The sequence below is a fragment of the Neopelma chrysocephalum genome, unplaced genomic scaffold (assembly GCF_003984885.1).
Source record: "Neopelma chrysocephalum unplaced genomic scaffold, ASM398488v2 Primary Assembly neopelma1_92764, whole genome shotgun sequence".
Lineage (NCBI taxonomy): Eukaryota > Metazoa > Chordata > Aves > Passeriformes > Pipridae > Neopelma > Neopelma chrysocephalum.
The window spans coordinates 1-20216 of record NW_020921495.1 but is presented as its reverse complement, the minus strand read 5'-3'; the positions used below and the strand labels follow the sequence as shown (position 1 = coordinate 20216).

The 20216-nt window shown below is 54.1% G+C and overlaps 1 protein-coding gene and 1 long non-coding RNA gene across 2 annotated transcripts; both read right to left on the bottom strand.

Annotated features, from left to right (window-relative positions):
• Positions 1–2650: 2650 nt before the first annotated feature.
• Positions 2651–7256, bottom strand: LOC113980151 (hydroperoxide isomerase ALOXE3-like). Its single transcript, XM_027707385.1, has 13 exons — positions 7119–7256; positions 6533–6731; positions 6377–6458; positions 6165–6287; positions 5963–6066; positions 5546–5868; positions 5267–5470; positions 5048–5134; positions 4348–4517; positions 4150–4271; positions 3956–4056; positions 3268–3438; positions 2651–3055 (listed from the first exon to the last, which is right to left on the bottom strand). The coding sequence occupies exons 1-13, from the start codon at positions 7254–7256 to the stop codon at positions 2876–2878; spliced, it is 2004 nt and encodes a 667-aa protein (XP_027563186.1). The 3' UTR covers positions 2651–2875.
• Positions 7257–18310: 11054 nt separating this feature from the next.
• LOC113980152 lies at positions 18311–19361 on the bottom strand. Its single transcript, XR_003538083.1, has 2 exons — positions 19312–19361; positions 18311–19124 (listed from the first exon to the last, which is right to left on the bottom strand). It is a non-coding gene; the product is annotated as an uncharacterized LOC113980152 (long non-coding RNA).
• Positions 19362–20216: the final 855 nt, after the last annotated feature.

The window sequence follows — 20216 nt, the reverse complement described above, 5'->3', positions numbered from 1 at the left end:
GGAGAGGGAGCACATCAGGGAGGGGGGAGCCTGGAGAGAGGGAACCCCTGGGACCCACAGCAGCTGAGGTGGGGGGAGCCCAGGGACCCTGAAATGTGGGGCCTGTAGAGGGGGGACCCCAGAGAGGGGGGAATCTCAGGGCCACTGGCAGCCTAGAGAGGAGGGGAGCACAGAGAGGAGGGACCCCCAGGACCCCTGTTTGGGATCATGAAGTTCATTATAAATTCCTATCAGGCTGAACAAAGGCACTGGACATGTGCCAGGAACTCTTATGTTTTATTGTACCCAACACTTCCATGGGTTCTCAACTTCCTCCACAAACTCCTCCAAGGTACTGGCTCACAAGGCCCAGCACAGCTCCACAATCTTCCCTTCTTCAGCATCCACCAATCCTGTGTGACCCAGAGACTTTGTGTAAATGGGAAGACTCATATTGTATTCAAACGAAATAAATGAACCTACAGCAATTTTTTTGAGATCCATCCTCAGCAGAGCAGGACTGAATGGGAAATGAGAACAGCTTTCTGACTGCACCAGCTTTGGGATGGGCCCGGTGTGTGCAGCAGTGAGAGCTCTTGAGGACCACAAGGGCTTTTGTGCTGCCCTGGGGAGATGGGATGGCAGAGAGGGGCTGCAGAGCTCTCAGGATCTTCCGGAGAGGAGAGCAGGGCACACAGGGAGCCTCCTTTTCCTTTTGCCAATCTCATTCACCCATTCAGTCCTCTCTGAGCTCCAGCTGCTGCTGTGCTCTCTCAAAGGAGCTGGAGATGTAGTGCCACTGCCCAAAGCACCCTGCCCTGGGCAAGGCTGTGGGGCCAGACCTGACTAGGTTGTGCTGGGGAGAGACCCTTGGTGGTGGAGAGAGCTTAGGGGAGGTGGGAGAGCTTGAAGGGAGCTGGGCTGGGCTGGAAAGGACCTGGAAGAGAAAATCATCTGTGTGTATCTGACACTGTGTGACCGTGCAGGAGGAGGACTCACACCAGGGGGATTGTGGTGCAGAGCCAGGGCCTGTGGAAGGTATCAAATATTTGAAACTTCCAGAGAGAGGAGGCTGATCTGTGCCCTTGGTGGCATGAACAGATCAGGAAGGTGGCCCAGGACATTAGTTACCCCACAGCCTCTCTCCTCAGCCATTTCTGGCACTGACTGCTCAGCCCAGGGTTATGGGTGAGTTTTGCTGTGCCTCCCTCCATCCTCCTTCTGGGCTTGGGGCCTGTTCCAGGGCCATGGCCAGCCCTGCCTGGCCTCTCTCCTGGCCCAGAGCCTGGCAGATCCTGGAGCAGGACTCTCTGTGAAGCCCCACAGGTGACAGAGCCTCTCCAGCATCTTGGAGAGGCCACTGAACAGGAAAGCTCTGGGGTGACCAAGTCCCAAGGACTGCCCTGGGCATCCCATCAGACGGTCCATTCCCCACCCTGAGTGCTCCTGTCCTGGGCTGAGCCTGCACAGTTGGGGTTGTGGGGCCATGTGATGGAAGCAGGCCTGGGATGTCACAGGACAGGTTATGAACAGGGGTCATGAAGCTGCTGCCAGGGGGTGACAGCAAGGCCAGGTCCAGACAAGGAATTTCTGTGCATGGCCTGGGCTGTGCAGGTGGGACTGTGGGAAAGGCAAAGCTCACCTGGAGTTGGTGGCTGCAAGAAAAGCCAAGAGCAAACAGAGCTTCAATCTCTCTGCTGGAGACCAAAGATCAAAGAGGGAAATGCAGGGCTGCTGTGGAATGGGGAGGGGGATTTAATTCCAGTAGACGCTGATGTGGTGCTGAGGGACTCCATGGCTTCTTTGCCTGAGTCTTTACTGGAAAGGTCTCTCAGGCCTCTGTGCTCGCTGAGGGGCTTCAAGGAGGGGGAGAGCACATGTTGGTAGGAACCTCATGAAATCCCAGAAGGACAAATGCCAGTGTCTGCCCCTGCAAGGGACTCATCCTGGCCATGGCACAGGCTGGGAACTGCCTGGCTGGGAGCAACCCAGTAAGAAAACTCTGATGGGCAGGGAACTGGACAGGAGGCAGCAAGGGAGGCCAGGAGCACCCTGGGCTGTGTGACCCCTATCAAGGTGGTGGATTATCCAGGTTACTGTGCCTTGGTTTTGGTTCCTCAACATAGGAAAGATGTCTGTAAGCTTGAGCAGGTTTAGTGAAGGGCCTCCAAGATGGAGCTGGAGCACTTTGCCTGTGAGGAAAGGCTGAGGGAGCTGGGCTTGGATTGGGTGCAGCCACACCAACGTTCCCCTCGGAGAAGGAGTTTAGAAAGCCAGGGGTCCTCTGTGGGTTTTGGGGTGTTCGGGATCCTTTCTGGACCTTGTGACTCAAAAGTATCTTCTCTAATAAACTTTGTCTGAAGCTCACAGTCTACCCTGTAATAGGGGGGCACTAGGAACAATGAGGAGGACACTGGGAGCGCTGGGGAGACTGGCAAGCACTGCAGGGGGACACTGATGTCACTGGGGACCAGTGATGGACACTGTGAGCACTGGAAGGGGCCACTGGGAGCAGTGGGTATCATGTCTCAGTTGCCCCAATCCAGCTCCCACTTTGAGTGGGGGCTGTGGGGAGGGACCGGGGGGTTCCTGTAGTTTTGGAGTGCTCCCCCAGAGCAGTGAGGGTTTGACTGACAGCTGGCATTTATTGGGGGGAAGGAAATGGGGCAGGGGATGCTGAGGGTGCTGAGGGGGTGGGTGCTGAGGGTGTCCAAGTGTGGGGTCCTGGGTGTGCCGGGGTTGTCCAAGTGCAGGATGCTGGGTGACAAGAGTGTTGGGGGTGGCCATGTGTGGGGTGCTGGTGGAGCTGGGAACTGGGCTTGCTGGGTGCATTGGGTGTCCAGGTGCCGGGGTTGCTGAGAGTGCTGGGGGTGCTGCATGGGTGCAGCCACTGCACTCAGATGGAGATGCTGTTCTCAGTCTCCAGTGGGTTCAAGTAGTTGTATCTCAGCTCAGCCAGGTAGTTCCTCTCCTCGATCCGGTCTCGGATCTCCTCCAGCCGCCTTTGGAAGGCCCGGATAAGCCGCCGAGGTTCCGCCTCTGTGAACCGCTCCTCGGGGTACTGTCCCAGGAGCCTCTGGGGGGACAGGGATGGAGATCCCTCAGCTTCAACCCCTTGGTGCTATTGGGGGGTTCTCTGGCACCCTGGTAGCTGTGGAGCAGTGGTGGCCACGCTCCAGGATTGAGGACACCGAAGGTGCTGACATCCAGCCTTGTGGACACCTTTTGGGTTTCCCAGCCCCATGGACCCATTTGGGGGGGCCATGGGGATTGTGGGGACAGACTCACCCTGTCCTTGAGTTGGGAGCTGAGGAGGATCAGGGTCACTAGGATGTTGGCAGTGGTGGACACCTCAGGGACCGTGTCGAGGAAGTGCTGGAGGAAGGCCCGTCCCTTCTCGCGGGGCGGCGGGTGGCGCATGGAGGATGGGGCATTGGGGACGAAGGCGCCTAAGTCATACTGCAGGGGGACACGTCACTGGAGAGGACAACCTCCCAAAACAGCAAGGGGATGGGTGGGGACATCCCCTGGCACAGAGAGGGGAGAGATGGGAACATATCCCCAGCATGGCAAGGGGATGGATAGGAACATCCTGTCCAGCATGGACTGATGGGGACATTCTCTCCACCATGGAGAGAGGATGGGACAGATGGGGTCATCCCTTCCTGCGTAAAGAGGGGATGGATGGGGACATACCTCTGGCATGGGGACACATTGGATGGGGATGTCGTTCTGAGGTAGAGTGGGGAAGTCCTTACAATATGGGGACAGGAGGGATGGGGACACCCCTCTGGCATGTAGAGTGGTGTGACACGGATATTAGTTCAGGATAGGGACATCCCTCTATCATGTAGAGTAGTGTGACATGGACATTGGTTTAGGATGGGGACATCCCTCCTGCACATAAAAGGCTGGGAGGGGGACATGACCCCAGCACAGCTGGGGACATCCTTTAGGTCTCTGGGTCCTGTCTCACCTGCCCATTGTTGACAGCTGCGTGCTGAGCCGAGCAGGTGAACATCACCATGCTGAGGAACTTGATGAGCTCTTCCACTGTCTGCAGTGAGGAGGGGACACCTGGGTGGGAGGGGGACAGCCAAGAGCCTCAGGGACCTGTCCCTGTCTCCTGCCACCCCTGGGGACATGCCGTGGCAGCTGCAGGTGTGCTACCTGAGGAGGTCCTGCCCAAGAAGCCGTTGGTGAAGATGTCCATCACCCAGGCCTGCAGCTCCGTGTCCCCGCGCACTGCAGCATCCCCACCATAGTAGAAGGTCACAATGCCGGTGACAAAGCTGCCAAAGGGATGAGATGATTGTGAGGTCCTGAGGCACACCCAAGACCACTTCCAACCCCCGAAACTGGTCCCACCTCTCAATGGCTTCCCAGAGGCTCATCCCGTCATCCCGGTAGTGGTAGTTGGGGACATTGGACATGCCACGGTGGCGGATGTCATCAGGGAGGCACAGGGACGTGTAGGTCACCTGCTCCAGGCCCCGCTGCACCACCAGCTTCAGCCCCTCATAGGTAACCCCTGAGCCCTGGGAGAGGGGAGGCACCCATGGGTGGGCAGGTCAGGGCAGGAGGCGTCAGGTTTCAGTGTCCTCCAGTGTTCCCAGCATACCCCCGTGTCCCCCAGTGCTCCCAGGGCACCAGTCCTCCAGGTACACACCCAGTCCCCCAGTGCACCCCAGTGCTCTCCAGTGTCCTCAACTCCAGGTTCTCTAGTTTCTCCCAGGGCTCCCATATTTCCCAGGGCCTCCCAGTTTCCCCAGTACACTACAGTGTTCCCCAGCAATTCCAGTACACTCCAGTGCTCCCAGTAGCACCTCAGTACCCCCCAGAACTCCCAGTAGACCTCACTGCCTCCTAGTGCCCCAAGTAGACCCCACCACCCCCAATACCCCTCAGTGCACCCAGTGCCCACTGTTCTCTCAGTGGCCCCCAGTGCCTCCAGCAGACTCCAGCAGACTGACCCCAGTGTCCCCAGTACACCCCAGTGCCCCCCAGTGCTCCCACAAGGCCCCAGTGGCCCCAGCAGAGCCCAGTACTCCCAGGCCCCAGGGCTTACCTTGTCGATGAGGCCGCCGGGGTTGATGAGGACGGAGCGCGCCAAGGTATTGATGTGCAGCGTGAAGCGGAAGTGGGGCATGAGGAGCTGAGGGGGGAACCAACACCTGCCAGGTGACCAGGGACCCCCCGCATGAAGCCGGGGGGAGGGGGTCCCATGGGGCATTGCCACTGTCAGATGAGTGAGGGCGCAGCAGGTGGCCCTCAGGAGGGACCTTACCTTGAAGAGGGGGTGGCATGTGGGCAGGTGGCGCAGGGTGGCAACGGCGAAGACCTCCCCGAACAGGTGGGTCCTCAGCAGGTGGGTGAGGAGCTGGTGGCTGTAGAAGTCAGCATTGCGCACCCAGGTCTTGGCCAACAGCCAGTCCCACTCATCATCACTCGGCAGGAAGATGGGGCTGGAGCGTCCTGGTGTTTGGCTGAGCTGTGGGACACCATCCCATGGTCTGGGACCATCCTCACCCTCCCCACGGCACAGTTTGATGTGGGGCATCCCTACCTGGATGGCAATGGGGCGCAGGAGCCCATCAGTGCCCTGGTGAAGGAGGCAGAGTGGGGCTGCCACGTATTGCTGGCGCCCATTGATGGTGTCAGCTGGGATGTCATCTAACACCTCATAGTCCACGATGAAGATCCGACCTTCTTGCAGCTCCTTGCCCAGGTCAGTGCCACTCCCCAGTGAGCCAGCCACCATTTCTGGCGTCACCGGGAATTTGGATGGCAACACAGTGCAACATCGAATGATGATGGGGTTGTTGCCATTGAGGAACTGGTAACCGAAGAACTCATCTTCTTGCCAGTGCTTGGCCACGTACTCAGGGACTAGCGGGGTGGTCAGATATCAGCACCCACTTACCCACCCTCCAGGGAAAGGGAAGCCCTGAGTGGTGGGGAGGGGAACACACAAGGCACCCACCAATGTCTCTTCCCTGTGTCCGGGAGAAGATGGTGCGCATCTCATCCAGACTGTCCCAGGAGGTGTTTCTCAGCAGGAACCCTGACAGAAAGTGGGAGGCCCCTCTACAGGGCAGAGGGGAACCTCAGCACAGCCCCCTCTCTTCTCTGGCCCCTCTTCCCACAACCATCCAGATCCCACCCAGCCTCAGGGCAGTGCTTACTGTAAGATGAGGAAACCAGTGAAGTTAGTGACTCTGACAGAGGAGAACTGGATATTGGAGTCCAACTCGAGGATGGAGCCCACGCTGAGGCAATGGGGCCAGCCCTGGGCGTAGTTCTTCCACCTGGTGTGGTACATGGGGACAGACATCAGCATCACCGCTGACCGCCCACCTGGCCGAGGTGGGCCTTGTCCCCACGTCCCCACTGTCACCGGAAAGCCTCCTGCCGTGCCGCCAGTTCCCGATGCCGATGTTCCTTGAGGATCTGCAGCTCATCATCCGCCAGCTTCTTCCCTGGAAAGGAGGAGGTGGGGTCAAGGTTGGACCTCCAGCCGTCAGAGGAGGATTGGGGTTTGGGCATGTCTTACCTGAGCCCTCCCGCACCTCCACCGTGGTGACCCCCTCCAGCCACTGGTAGTAGGGGAAGCGGTAAAGGGTGCCGTCAGGGGCTGTCACCCGGACATCCTTGCAGAACCAGGCATCCTCCAAGAAGAGCCGCCACTTGTGCAGGCGGATGAGGACAATAGGGCCCAGGTCCTGCCCACAGTCCACAGACAGGCTCTTCTCCTGAAGAGGAGGGAATGGCTTCTGAAGAGTGCGCAGATGCCCCAGGGTGGCACCACGGGACACCAGCAGAGAAGAGGCTCAGAGCATCCCCTTGCTTCCAACCCTCCAGGATCCTTATCTTCCACCATCCCCCCCCAAATCCTTTTCCTCTACACCCCTGGAACCCCTTTCCATTCCCCCCCCAAAGATCCCTTCCCACCATTTCCCAAGACTTCTTCCCACCCATCCCCACAAGACCCCTTTCCCAGCATCCCCCCCCAAATCCCTTCCCACCATCTCCTTGTACTCCCAGAAGAGTCTGTGCAGCCCCTCATGTCCCTGGGACAGCCTGTGCCACCTCTCATGTCCCCAGGACAGCTCTGCCACATGTTGTGTCCTCATCCCCACCTGTCCCGGCAGGAACAAGAGGGAGACAGTGGTCCTGCGGCTCTCGCCTCGGCTGCCCACCAAGGTGATGGAGATGGAGTTGTTGGTGCCAGCTTCTGCCACATCACCTGTGGCCACTGTCACCTTGTACCTGGCCATAGCGAGCTGAGGTGGTGTCCAGGAGATGCCTTCAGAGAGGAGTGAGGGGCTCTGGGGTGCAAACTGCTGTTTTGGGTGTTTTGGGTGTCCCAACCCCTGTGGCTGTTGCGCAAGTGGGTGACAGATCCTTCCTCCTCAGGGAGGTGTTATCAGATCACTGCTAACAGCCAGCATCCGGTACATCTGATCTCAACAGTACATCTGATCTCAACAGTTGTGGCCATGGGGACATTACCCAAGTGATGGCCCTGGGGGTGGCTGTGGGGATGTTACTCAAGTGACAGTCCTGAGGGTGGCCTTCGGGACATTACCCAAGTGACAGTCCTGGGGGTGGCCGTGGGGACATTACCCAAGTGATGGCCCTGGGGGTGGCCGTGGGGACATTACTCAAGCAACGGCCCCAGGGCTGGCCATGGGGACATTACCCAAACGATGACCCCAGGGGTGGCCTTGGGCCAAGGGAGGGACATTAACCATGGGCCAGAAGCTCAACCTGCCCCCCAGGGTCTCCTCACCTGTGTGACCCAGGAACAGCATTTCCCAGTCCTGGGGAGACATGACCATACTGGAGAGAGTCCATGAATGGTTATGAAGGGACTGGAGCACTTGGTTGGTGCTGTACTCAAGGTTTGGGCTTCCATGATCATGGATTCACTTCTGCGAAGGTCTGTTGGGAGTTGGTGGGATTCACCTGACCAGCTGGAACAACTGGGTCATCACCAGTAAGGTGGCCAGATGCCTCAGGGAGCTTTAAACCGGACAAGGGGAAGGGCCACCAATATGATGACTGGGACTGGAGAAGGCTGAGGGTGCTGGAATGGAAAGACACTGTGGGGCCTCGTGAATTCCATAAATACCTGTAGAGAGGGTGTGGAGACGATGGAGGTTTAGGCACGTATCTCCTTCTCCAGGAAGAGGGACAGAAGAAGATCAACATGCAGGTCAAATTCTTGAGGGCATTGAGGTATCCTGTGAGCAGTGGAGGGCAGTTGTGGTCTTTCAAGCCCTTGGTCTCCAGCTCTTCCACTGCTCTGGAGGCACCCAGAGCCCCACGGTGGCCCTGGAGAAGATCTGGTTGCATCTGTGACATTGTCCCTGGTGTCCACCCCACCTGTTTTGGGAACAACATGAAGCCAAGCTGGATCCTTTCATGTTTAATCATGGACAAGGCTGGTCAGTCTCACCTCTGTGCTGGGCAAGATCATGGAGCAGATCCTCCTGGAATCCATGCTAAGGTACATGGAAAATAAGGAGGTGGTTGGTGACAGCCAGCATGGCTTCACTGAGGGCAAATCAAGCCTGACAACTTTGGTGTCTTTCACGACAGGGTTACAGCAGTGGTGGAGGGGGAAGAGCAACTGATGTCACCCACCTGGACTTGTGCGAAGCATTTGACACTGTCCTGCACAACCCCCTGGTTTCCAAACTGGAGAGATATGGATATGAGGGATGGCCTACTCAGTGAATAAGGAATGGGTTGGATGGTCACACTCAAAAGGTCGCAGTCAACAGCTCGATGGAAGAGTGGAGGCTGGTGACAAGGGGCATCCTCAAGGGAAGGGGATGGGACCGGTGCTGTTTGATATCTTTGTCAGTAACAGGACAGTGGGACCAATCATACTGGGAGTGACTGGAACTGTCTAAGACAATAGAAGGAGTGACTGGGATCAGACTGGAATCGTACTGGGGGTGAGTGGAACTTACATGAACCTTAGTGGGAGTGACTGGAACTGCCTGAGACCATAGAGGAAGAGACTGGGATCACATTGGGAGTGGCTGGGATCATAATGGAATCATTCTGGGAGTGACAGGAACTGACTGGGATCATACTGGGGGTGATTGATACCATATCGGGATGAATGAAGCAACTTTGACCAAGCTGGGGGTGATTGTCATAATACTGGGAGTAACCAGGAGTGACTACAATTCTACTGGGAGTAGCTGGAAGTGACTGGGATCATGCTGGAAGTGACTGGGATCATACTGGAAGTGACTGGAAAAATACCCAAACCTCACTGGGGGTGACTGGGAGCAACTTAGACTAAGGTGGGGGGAATTGGGATCCTACTAGAAGTGACTGGAAGCAACTGGGTTCATATCGGGAGTGTCTGCAACCACACTGGGGGCAAATGGCATCATATTACAGGTGACTGGGACTATACTGGGAGTGACTGCAACTGACTGAGACCATAGCGGAAGTGACTGGAATCATACCGGAGATTATTAAAACCATACTGGGAGTGACTGGGAGCAATTAGGACCACACAGGGAGCAACTGTGATCTGATTGGGAGTGAGTGGGAGCGACTGGGAGTGACTGGAATCATACTGAGATTATTCTAGGAGTGATGGAGAACATACTGGGGTCATACGGGTAGTGATTGAAACTGAATGTGACCCTAGTGGGACTGCCTGAGATTATATTGAGGGTGACTGGAAGCAAGCAGGACTATGCTGGGGGTGACTGGGATCATACTGGGAGTGACTGGGAGAGAGTAGGATCAAACTGTGAGCAACTGGTACCGTGCTGGGGGCAACTGGGATCATACTGATACTGACTGAGACTGAGTGGGATCATACTGGAATCATACTGAGAGTGACTGAAACCATACTGGGAGTGACTGGAATTGGCTGGGCTCCTACTGGGAGTGACCGGAAGCGACCTGGTTCATACTGAGAGTGACTGGAACCACACTAGGAGCAACAGGAACCACACTGGGGGCATCTGAGATTATACTGGGAATGACTAGGAGTGACAGACATCATATTGGGATTGTACTAGGAGACACTGGAACCGAATGGACCACAGTGGGATTGACTGGAATCATACTGGAAGAAACTGGAACCATACTGGGGGTAACTTGGAGGAACCAGGACCATGCTAGGGGTCACTGGGATCATACTGGGAGTGACTGAGAGTGACTGGGTTCATACAAGGATCATAGTAGGAGTGACTGGGAGCATGCTGAGGGCAACTGGGATGATGTTAAGTACAGCTGGGATACACTGGGAGAAGCAGATCATCATGGAGATAACTGGGATCATACTGGGAGCAACTAGGACCACTGAGAGTGACTGGGAGTGACTGGGAGCATGCTGGGGACAACTGGGATCAAACTGGATGTGACTGGGAACATATTGCGAATGACTGGAAACATACTGCGAGTGACTAGAAGTGAGTGGAACCCTACCGGGGGTGACTGGGAGCAAATTGGACCAAGCTGGGGGCAGTTGGTATTCTACTAGAAGTGACTGGAAGCGACTGGGTTTATGCCAGGAGTGTCTGGAACCACACTGGGGGCAAATGGGACCATACTGGGAGTGACTGGAACTGACACCATAGTGGGAATGACTGGAATCATACTAGGGATGACTGGAACTATACTGGGGGTGAATGAGAGCAACTTGGCCCAAGCTGGGGGGCAATTGGCATAATAATAGGAGTGCCTGCAAGTGACTGGGATCAGATCTCCCTGAACCCCACATTCCAGCCAACCCGGGTCTCCCCACCCCCTGACCCCCTTTTCCTCAATGTTGGGACCCCTGGACCACCCTTTCCTGGGCACTGGGACCCCTTGGACTCCACATCCCTTGTCTCTCCATCCCCAGCCCCCCTTTCCTTGACCCTGTGACTCCCCTGAATCTCCTTCAAGCTCTCCCAGCTCTTCCAGTTCTCCCTTTTCTTCACCCTTGGCCCCCCTCAGACTCCTCCAAGCTTCCGTGTCCCCATAGTTCTCAATTCTCGGCGCTTCCTGCACTCCGCACTGTTGGAGCCCAGGCTGCGGGTCTCCCAGTACATATCCATGGATGGTTCCAGGGAGTTCCAGGGAGATCCCAGTGTGTTCCCAGGAGGATACAGGGGAATCACCCAAAATTTCCTGTGTCACCATCATACTCCCCCTCCAGCACTCCCATGCCATCCCATCCCATCCTATCCCATCCCCCCCCCCACCGCACTGCTTTAGACCCCTGCAACGGAATTCCTAGGCACAGGGGCCCCCCTGAACTTCCATTTCCAGGCACAGGGATCCCCCTGCACCATATTACCTGGCATTGGGACCCCCCTGAACTTTCTAATCCAGCACAGACACACCCCAGACCTCCATTCTTGGGCATGGGGACCTGAACCTGCATTTCTGGACCCCCTTTTCCAGCATTGGGACTCCCTGAACTCACATTTCTGGGCACCTAGACACCCCTGAACCCCTTTCCCTGGTGCCAGGACTGCCCCTGCACCCCCTTATCAGACACCAGGACCCTTCTGCACCCTCTTATCCTGCACGAATATCCCTCTGCACCCATCCTTTCTCTCCCAGCCCTTGGATGGCCCTTTTCCATGAAGCTGGATTCCCCCTGGAACCTCATTCCTGCCTTTCCCAGTCCCCAGATCCCTCTTTCCTCAAAACTGAGAACCCCTGCAACCCCCCCTTCCCAGCCGTCCCAGGTCTCCCACCCTGTGACCCCCATTTACTTGACATTGGGGAGTTTAGAGAGTGTCCTGGAAAATTTAAATGCTTTTCCTAATGTACAGTGCTATCAGTCAGAGCTGTTGAACCTCTAGAGTGGGAATATAAAAGTCAAGCTGTTGAGTTTTTCATCCTGGATACTCCTAGTGTTTGAGCAGTTAGTGGTGGGCTTCGTTTTGGATCCTGACTCTGAGACTGAAGGATTATGATGATATGGAGAACTGAGAAGGAAAGTGCAGTTCAGTGGGTGCAGTGGAAGATGGAATCAGCAACAGCTTTCTCACCTGGCCCTTTTGTGGGCCAGAAGTTTTCAATTGTGTAGCTGGATTCTGTGAGAGTGACAGAATTTATTGGTACATATAATTGGGAAGGAGTTCGTGTTGTCTCTCAAGTACGGTGTAAATAGGAGTTTGCACATGAAAGGGGAAGGTCAGCCAAACCTTTCTTTGAGGGTAGTGATGTTTTCAACTTGGATTTGCTCTTTGGCTGCTTTAGCTGGTTCAGTCCTGGGACCTTGCCAGTATCAGAGCTGAGGCAGTCCCCACCCAGTTGTGTAAGGGAGGAAATTGTCATGATAAGAAGCACCATCCCATCTCGCTTCTTTTATCTGGCTCAAAACTCAGCTTCTCCCTAAACAAAGGTTGATTTGTTGTGGGCACCCTCTGGGGCCCATGCCCTCTGTCCCTGGGCTGTTACCGTGCACATCATCAGCAAAGCACCCACTGCTTTTGCAAACGGCTGATTGCTCGAGTCATTAACCATTAACATTTCAGTCTCACGGGGGACCCTCGGGACTGCCGACAGCCTGGAGAGGGAGCACATCAGGGAGGGGGGAGCCTGGAGAGAGGGAACCCCTGGGACCCACAGCAGCTGAGGTGGGGGGAGCCCAGGGACCCTGAAATGTGGGGCCTGTAGAGGGGGGACCCCAGAGAGGGGGGAATCTCGGGGCCACTGGCAGCCTAGAGAGGAGGGGAGCACAGAGAGGAGGGACCCCCAGGATGCCTGTTTGGGGTCATGAAGTTCATTATAAATTCCTACGAGGAATTTTTTTGAGATCCATCCTCAGCAGAGCAGGACTGAATGGGAAATGAGAACAGCTTTCTGACTGCACCAGCTTTGGGATGGGCCAGGTGTGTGCAGCAGTGAGAGCTCTTGAGGACCACAAGGGCTTTTGTGCTGCCCTGGGGAGATGGGATGGCAGAGAGGGGCTGCAGAGCTCTCAGGATCTTCTGGGACCTTGCCTTCTTTTGCAGGTTCACATCGCAAAAGAGCTTTTTGTTTTGGCACCATTGGTGTAGGAGTTCAGTTTTTGATTCTGGCTCTTCAAGACTGAAAGAATGTGATCCTGTGTATACATGAGAAGGAAAGCGAATCGTCTCCTTGTTGGCTGTGCAGTTTCCAGGCTGCAAAAAAGAAGTGAATTTTAGCCCTGGCTTTTTCTTCTAGAATCTTTTCTGTAGGACCATCTGCTGAATGGTTTTAGTTTTGTAACTGGATTCTGTGAGACCGAGGCTGTGTGAGGAGACATAGAGCTGAACGCATAGAGCTGTGCATGTCATGCAGTTTATAAGCTGCAAGGGGAAAGTGAAGGTGTGTAAGTTTGGACCTGGCTTCCTGCCAAGTCTCCAAGACCCAGCGAAAAAAAACCTTACTTCCCAGAAAGAGGAAAAAACCAAAATAGCAGAGTTGCAGCAAAAATATATATTTTACATATATCACTGTTATATACAGTGAGAATACTATGTACATATAAACATGAGAACCCCAAAAAAACCCAAAAAAAGGAAAGGGAAAGTGAAAATGGACGAAAAGGGACAAAACCAAAACAGATATGCACAATAGAAACCCGGGAACTAGCAAAATTAAGAACTAGCAAAATGAAATCTCAATACTTGCCTTGAGAAAAGCAGGACACTGCCAGCACCCTCCACCTCCCGCGTGGCAAACAACAAGCCTGAGCAGGCCTCAACTCCCAGATAAGCGAGACCAACCGCAGGCACCTGCTGTCTCCCAGGTTCGCCGGAAGAGAAGACAGGGTAAATCCCTCCTCCCCTTATATTTATAGGTCTGTTTATGTAAAGGAATAGGTGGAATACTTCCTTGGTCACTTTCCTAGTTCCTTCCTGGTTACCAGGAAGGCTTAAGCTAAACTACTGTGCTCTCCAGGCTGTTGGTGAGTCTCCCATCTCTGGCCCCATATCCTGCTCCCCACCACCAGGGCTCTGCCAGCAGCCACCACTAGAACCCCATAAAAAAACCCCACCTCCTGTGGACCCCCCAGGGTCATCCCAAGGGGTGTTTGCAGCTCAGCTTTAGAGTTCTCCAAGCTCCAAATATTCCCCCTGTAGTGGGTTGACCCTGGCCTGATGCCAGGTACCCACTAAAGCCACTCTCTCACTCCCATCTGCAACTGGAGAGAGGAGAGAAAAACAGCTAAGGATTCATGAATTGAGATAAGAGCTGGGAGAGGTTACTTACTGATCACCTTCATGGGCAACACAATCTCAAAGTGGGCATATTTCTATTTCATTACTTAAAATTATTACTAACAGGATCAGAGCAAAAGAGTGAGAAGTAAAATAATCTTAAAACCACCTTCCCCCCACCCCTCCTTCCTTCCATGTTCTCTCTCCTTCCCCCCAGTGGTGCAGGGGGATGGGGAATGGGGGTTATAGTGAGATGATATTTCTGCCTCTGCTGAGGGAGACAAGTCATTCCTCTGCTTTCCGTGGGGTCCCTCCTACGGGAGATAGTCCTTGATAAACCTCTCCGGTGTAAGTCCATCCTAGGGGCAACAGTTCTTCACAAACTGCTGTCCCATGGGTCACTTTGCCATGGGGTGCAGCCCTTCACCAATGAGCTGTACCGGCGTGGGTCCCCCACAGGGGCCAAAAGTCCTACCCAGGAAAATCCTACTCTAGTGTGGATTACTCTCTCCAAGGGCTGCAGGTCCCTGGCAGGACCCTGGTCCATCTTGGGCCTCCCACGGGGTCACAGCCTCCTTCCTGCATCCACCTGCTCCAGCATGGGCTCCTCCATGGGTTGCAGGTGGGTCTCTGCACCCCAATGCTCCTCCAGAGGCTGCAGGGGCACAGCTGCCCCACCATGGTCTGTACCACGGGCTGCAGGGGCCTCAGCTCCGGCACCTGGATCCCCTCCTGCCCCTCCTTCTGCACTGACCTTGGTGTCTGCATTGTTGTTCACGTTCCCACTCAGCTCTCCCCTGGTTGGAATTTTCACTGCACAACAACCTTCTGTTCTTAAATGTTATCACAGAGGCATTAGTATTACTCCTAATTGGCTCAGCCGTGGCCAGCAGCAGGAAGTGCATCTTGGAGTCAGCTGGTGTTGGCTTCACCAGAGAGAGGAAGCTTCTGGCAGCTTCTAACAGAAGACACCCCTATAGCCCTCCCCACTACCAAACCCTGGCCACAGAAACCCACTACACCCCGCCAAAAAAAAATCCCAGGGACCCCCCAAGATATTTGGGGTGAGCTCCACCTCCCTGGTCACCTGCAGGATGTGAGGGACGTGATTCTCCAATGGGCAGCAGCAAGTGGTGGAACTGTGACCTTTCTCCTCTTCCTGCTCCCCCTTCTCTTCCTCCCACTCCTCTTCCTTCTGCTGCATCCCTTCTCTCCCTGTTCCTCCTTTCTCCCTCCTTTCTCCCTCCTCCTCCTTCTCCATCTCCTCCTCTTTCTCCTCCTCCTCTTCCAGACAACCCTGGCTGTGGGTATAGACTGGGAACAAGAGGCTGCAGAGCAGCTGTGGGAAGGGCCCTGGAGGTCCTGGGGGGTGCCCACTTGGCCAGGAGTCAGCAGTGCCCTGGCAGCCAGGAGGGACAACCCTGGCCTGGGGGCATCAGGCCCAGCATCGCCCGCCGGGACAGGGAGGGGATTGTCCCGCTCTGCTCTGACCTGGGGCAGCCTCACCTCGAGTTCTGGTGGCATTTTGGGGCATCACAAAATAAAAAAGACATGAAGCCACTACAGAGCATCCAAAGAAGGCCACGAGGATGGGGAAGGGTCTGCAGGGGAAGCCTTATGAGGAGTGGCTGAGAGCACTTGGTGTGTTCAGCTGGAGAAGAGGAGACTGAGTTCAGACCTCACTGGGGTCTTCAACATCCATCTGAGGGGCAGCACAGGGGCAGGTATAGATCTCTTTACTCTCCAGACCAGTGACAGGACTTGAGAGAACAGTTGGAGCTGAGTCAGGGGAGGTTGGATATCAGGAAAAGGCTTTTCCCCCAGAGGGTAGTTGAGCACTGGAACAGGCTCCCCAGGACAGTGGCCACAGCACCAGGCCTGTCTGAGCTCAAGGAGCATTTGGACAATGCTCTCAGACACAGGGTGGGATTGCTGGGGTGTCCTGTGCAGAGCCAGGAGTTGGACTCGATGACCCTTGTGGGTCCCTTCCACCTCAGGATATTCTGTGATTCTATGAGAATCCCTGCAGTAAGTGCCATGTGCTGAACTACCAAGGTTCATTCCTGGCTTCCAGGCAAGAAGCAGATGCCAGTATTCACACTGAAATTAGAGATCCCAGCGAAAACATTCTGGGTTTCTATGTTGTGAAAGGTCAAAGGTGGCATATGCTGGATAGCAGTATGCTGTCCTTCAGTTCAGACATCAACCCCAACCCTAAAGGAAATCAGGACCCTATGGCGCATTTACTCTGTGCAGAACCTGCACTCCCTGACTCAAACACCACTAATGTACCACAATACTCAACTTCCGCTGCAGCACAAAACGGAATTTTTAAAGTTCCAGTTGATTTGGCCCCACTAACAGCTGCAGTACTCAACATTGCCAACCCAACAGCCACACTGCAAGCAGCTGTTTTAACTGCTGTTGTGGTAAATTTTGTGAACTGGGAACTCAGATTCAGGGAGCCTCTGTTGGTGGTGCTGCTGAGAAAGAGTGGGAGGAACGTGAAGAGCAGTGCTAGCTTTCTGTCCTGGCATCTTTTGTGTGGGAGCAGTCACTGGAGGGTTTCAGTTTTGAAGCTGGGCTCTTTCCTGAGTGAAAGTGTGTTTTGGTAACTTTAGTTGGGAAGGAAAGCACCAGCCCCAGTGTTTCAGGTGCAGATGAGAGGCTGCCCAGGACAAGTCAAGGCCAGCACCAGCTTTCTGTGCTGGCACCTCTGCAGTGGGAGCAGTTTCTGGGGGTTTTCAGTTGTGGAGTTCAAGGAGCTTTTGGAGCCTTAGCAGTCTGGTGGTGCTGCTTTGCTCCCCTGACTGGCCCACGGGAACAGCTCAGCAGGGGCAGATTTCTGCCATCCCCTGGGCAGACGTGAGACAGTGTCCAGGACAGGGCAGATGATGCATCTGGGGCCTCCTGGAGCCAAGGGGCCATTGTGACACTGCGGGGCCTCCCTGTGCCCAGGGCCTGCTGGCCCTGCTGGCCCTGTCCCCCCCCTGGCCACTCTGTCCCACAGTGCTGAGCCTGCAGGAGGGAGGTTGGCAGAACCCCATGGGTGTGACCCACAAAAGAGCAGCTCCACCTGCTCCCTGCTTGAACCTGAACTTCTGGGGCCAGAGCCCGGGTTCCCCATAGAATGGTCAGACCCATTTCCTCCCTGCAAGGGCCCCCACAGGTCTCCTGTCTTTATGCCACCACTCCTTTCCCAGGACCGTCCCTGCTTCTTTGGCACAACTGTACAAGCTCCTCTACCCCATTTCTCCCCAGGGGCATCTTTTTGAAGGACCCCACTACTTTCCCTGCCTCCCAGCACACCTCAGGGCACCCCAGTGTGTGGGTGCAATGCACAGAAAGCAGAAAGTCAAAATGAAAAGTGGGGCTGCCTGCAAGCAAAAACTTCCCAGGGATGTGAGGTGGACCCAAGAGCCCGCAGGATCAGTGGGATGGGAGCCATTCCGCAGCTTGTTCCCAGAGCAGGAGCTGTCCCCAGTTTTGTCCTGAGGACTCAGCCAGTAGCACCTGGGAGCAGCACCCCAGATGGCACCCGATGCTGTGCATTCCCCAGCACCCCAGGACCTTGGAGGCCCTCTGTGCATTCCCAGCAACCCTGGTACTCCCATTCCCTCACCCCTTGAGCACCCCAGTTCCCTCAGCACCCATCACCCACCCCAGGTGAGGAGCAGCCCGTGGGCACCTCCCATGTTCTTTTGAAACCCTCGGTAGGATCTGTTCCCAAAACCTGTTTCTGTAAGGACAGATTATGGTTAACATGGTTGGTCTCCTAGAAACAGAAGAATTGAGGCACCCACACTCCTGCTCCGACCTGAACATCAGCTGCAGGTGGGAAAGGTTACCACCCCTGTGACACAGCCCCGAGGGACACTCGGCCCATCGGAATACGCCTGTTCCATACAACGTACAAAGTGACCAAGTGTCATGAGCAGAACGGGAGCTTTGGACAAGGGTTATCAGAGAGCCCCTCCTGTTGGGTCACAGGGTGCAGGCAGGACTGACAAACTTTCCAAACTCCCCAGAGGATCCTGGGAGCAGCTGGATCCAATCCCAGCCCCAGACATTCAGGCATTCATGTCTGAAGGATTGCAGAGCTGGAATTGAGCCTTTATGCGACTCTGTCCCACAAAATTAATTTTGGCAAACCAAATCAATTTGTATAGGGAAAATAAATAATTTTTTTCTGATAATTGGACTGGGATGTTGGGTTTTGGGATTGACGTGTCAAGCTGGGCTCAGCATTCTTCAACATCAAAAGCAGTGTGACCATGACCCATCTCCATCCATTTCTGACAATGCCACGAGCAGAGGGAACTCAAGCTGTTCCTCCTGTCAGCAGAGTCCCCGCTTAGCAAAGCCCAGGGAAAAGCTGTTGCTTCACAACAGGAATTAAAACCCATCCCACAGAATACAGGAACAGTGCAAGCCGGGCTCTTGTGGTGCAGCTGAGGAAGGGCACAGCCACCCCTCTCCCTCTGGGATACAGCTCCCAGGGGAGGCTGGCAGGGAGCTCTCCCGGCCCCAGGAACAAGTCCATAAAAAACCAGCAATTCCCAACTCAGGACACTTCAGGGACAGCCAGACAGACTGTCCTGGGATGGACAGGGGTATCCAGAGAGGGGAATCCTCCCTCAGCAGGGGAGTACATGGGGTGACAGCTCAGCTTCTGGATGAATGGTATCTGACTCCAGGGAAGCCTGAACACCCGGGAGATGCATCTCCTGCTCTGGCAACCTCCGCTCCTTCTGGAATTGTTCTTCCAAAACAAATACAAAGGCCAGAACTGCTCAGAAGCAAAACTGCTGTCGGATTAGAGCAGCTGGTTCTGGGTAACTGCAGGAACAGACAGGTCTGAGCAGCAGAGTGGATCCAAAGCCGAGCACAATCCCAGCAAATCAAAAGGTCACAATCTAAAAAACATTTACAAAAAGTCCAGGAGTTTCTGCAGGAACAATGAATACACCTGGGAACCTGCAAGACATTCAGGACACGGACCCAGTGTGGGAAGAAACTGAGACAAGTTTATTGGGGGTCATAGCCATTTTATAACCAAACACAAAGAGAAAAACATTCCTTATAAGGCAAAAAGTGTGACCACAGTATCCGATTGGCTGCTAGCTGTCACCTGGGGGGGCAGTTTTCCGTGCTACAAACTCACTTCTGTAATGAGTTGTTCTGTTCTCTGCAAGGTCTGTTTTTTTCCAGGCTTTAATCCCCACAAATCCCCCTTCTTTAATATTTTTTAAGAACACTCATTTAATTGTAAACATTGTAAACCTTTCAATAGGTATAGTATAAAAATGTAAACCAATCCTAACTGCAACATGTATTTATTTAACTTTACTATCTAACCCTCATCTCTTAAAGTGATCCCCAAAAAGGTTAAAGCTTTGCATCAGGCTGTGGCAATGCTGGTTTAACCCATCTATTTTGAACTAAAACTTGCAGAAACATACATATACCCTTCTTTCCCATGTTATGGTGGGAAATGGTCTTTTCCACTGGCTTGGTTGCAAATTTTTGATTATAATTGGGGGGTTTCCCTGAGATTTTACATCATTTGTGTTCAATTTAAATTTTTTAATATAGGCTTCAGCAATATGTTCCTTTGGAGTTTATCCCGTATTCCCCCCCTTTTATTTAAGGAGAGATCTTGAGGGTTAGTGTTGATAGCAGGTGCAGGCAAAGTTTACTGTGTTTTATTTGAGGTATTGTTGTTTGGATTCACACACACACACATACATTCTTTCCATTCATGCTGACGGCCGTCTTTCACACATCCACACATTTATGTTCTGTATTTCTGTTTCTGCATTGCCTTTGCTGATTGGCTTTGGTGAAACTGTGTGTAACCCCATGTGCTACATGTTCTAATGCTGTAAGGGCAGAAGGGATCGAATACGTGTTTACCAGATTCGATTATTCGTATGAAATCCTGTGTAAGTCCTTATATAAATTATCAAGGAATTTTTTCACTTGCTGAAACAATTAGAAAACAGAGACAAACATTATAAACATTGTGATAGTCAATAAAGACAAAAAGAGATAATTTGCTTATCAAAT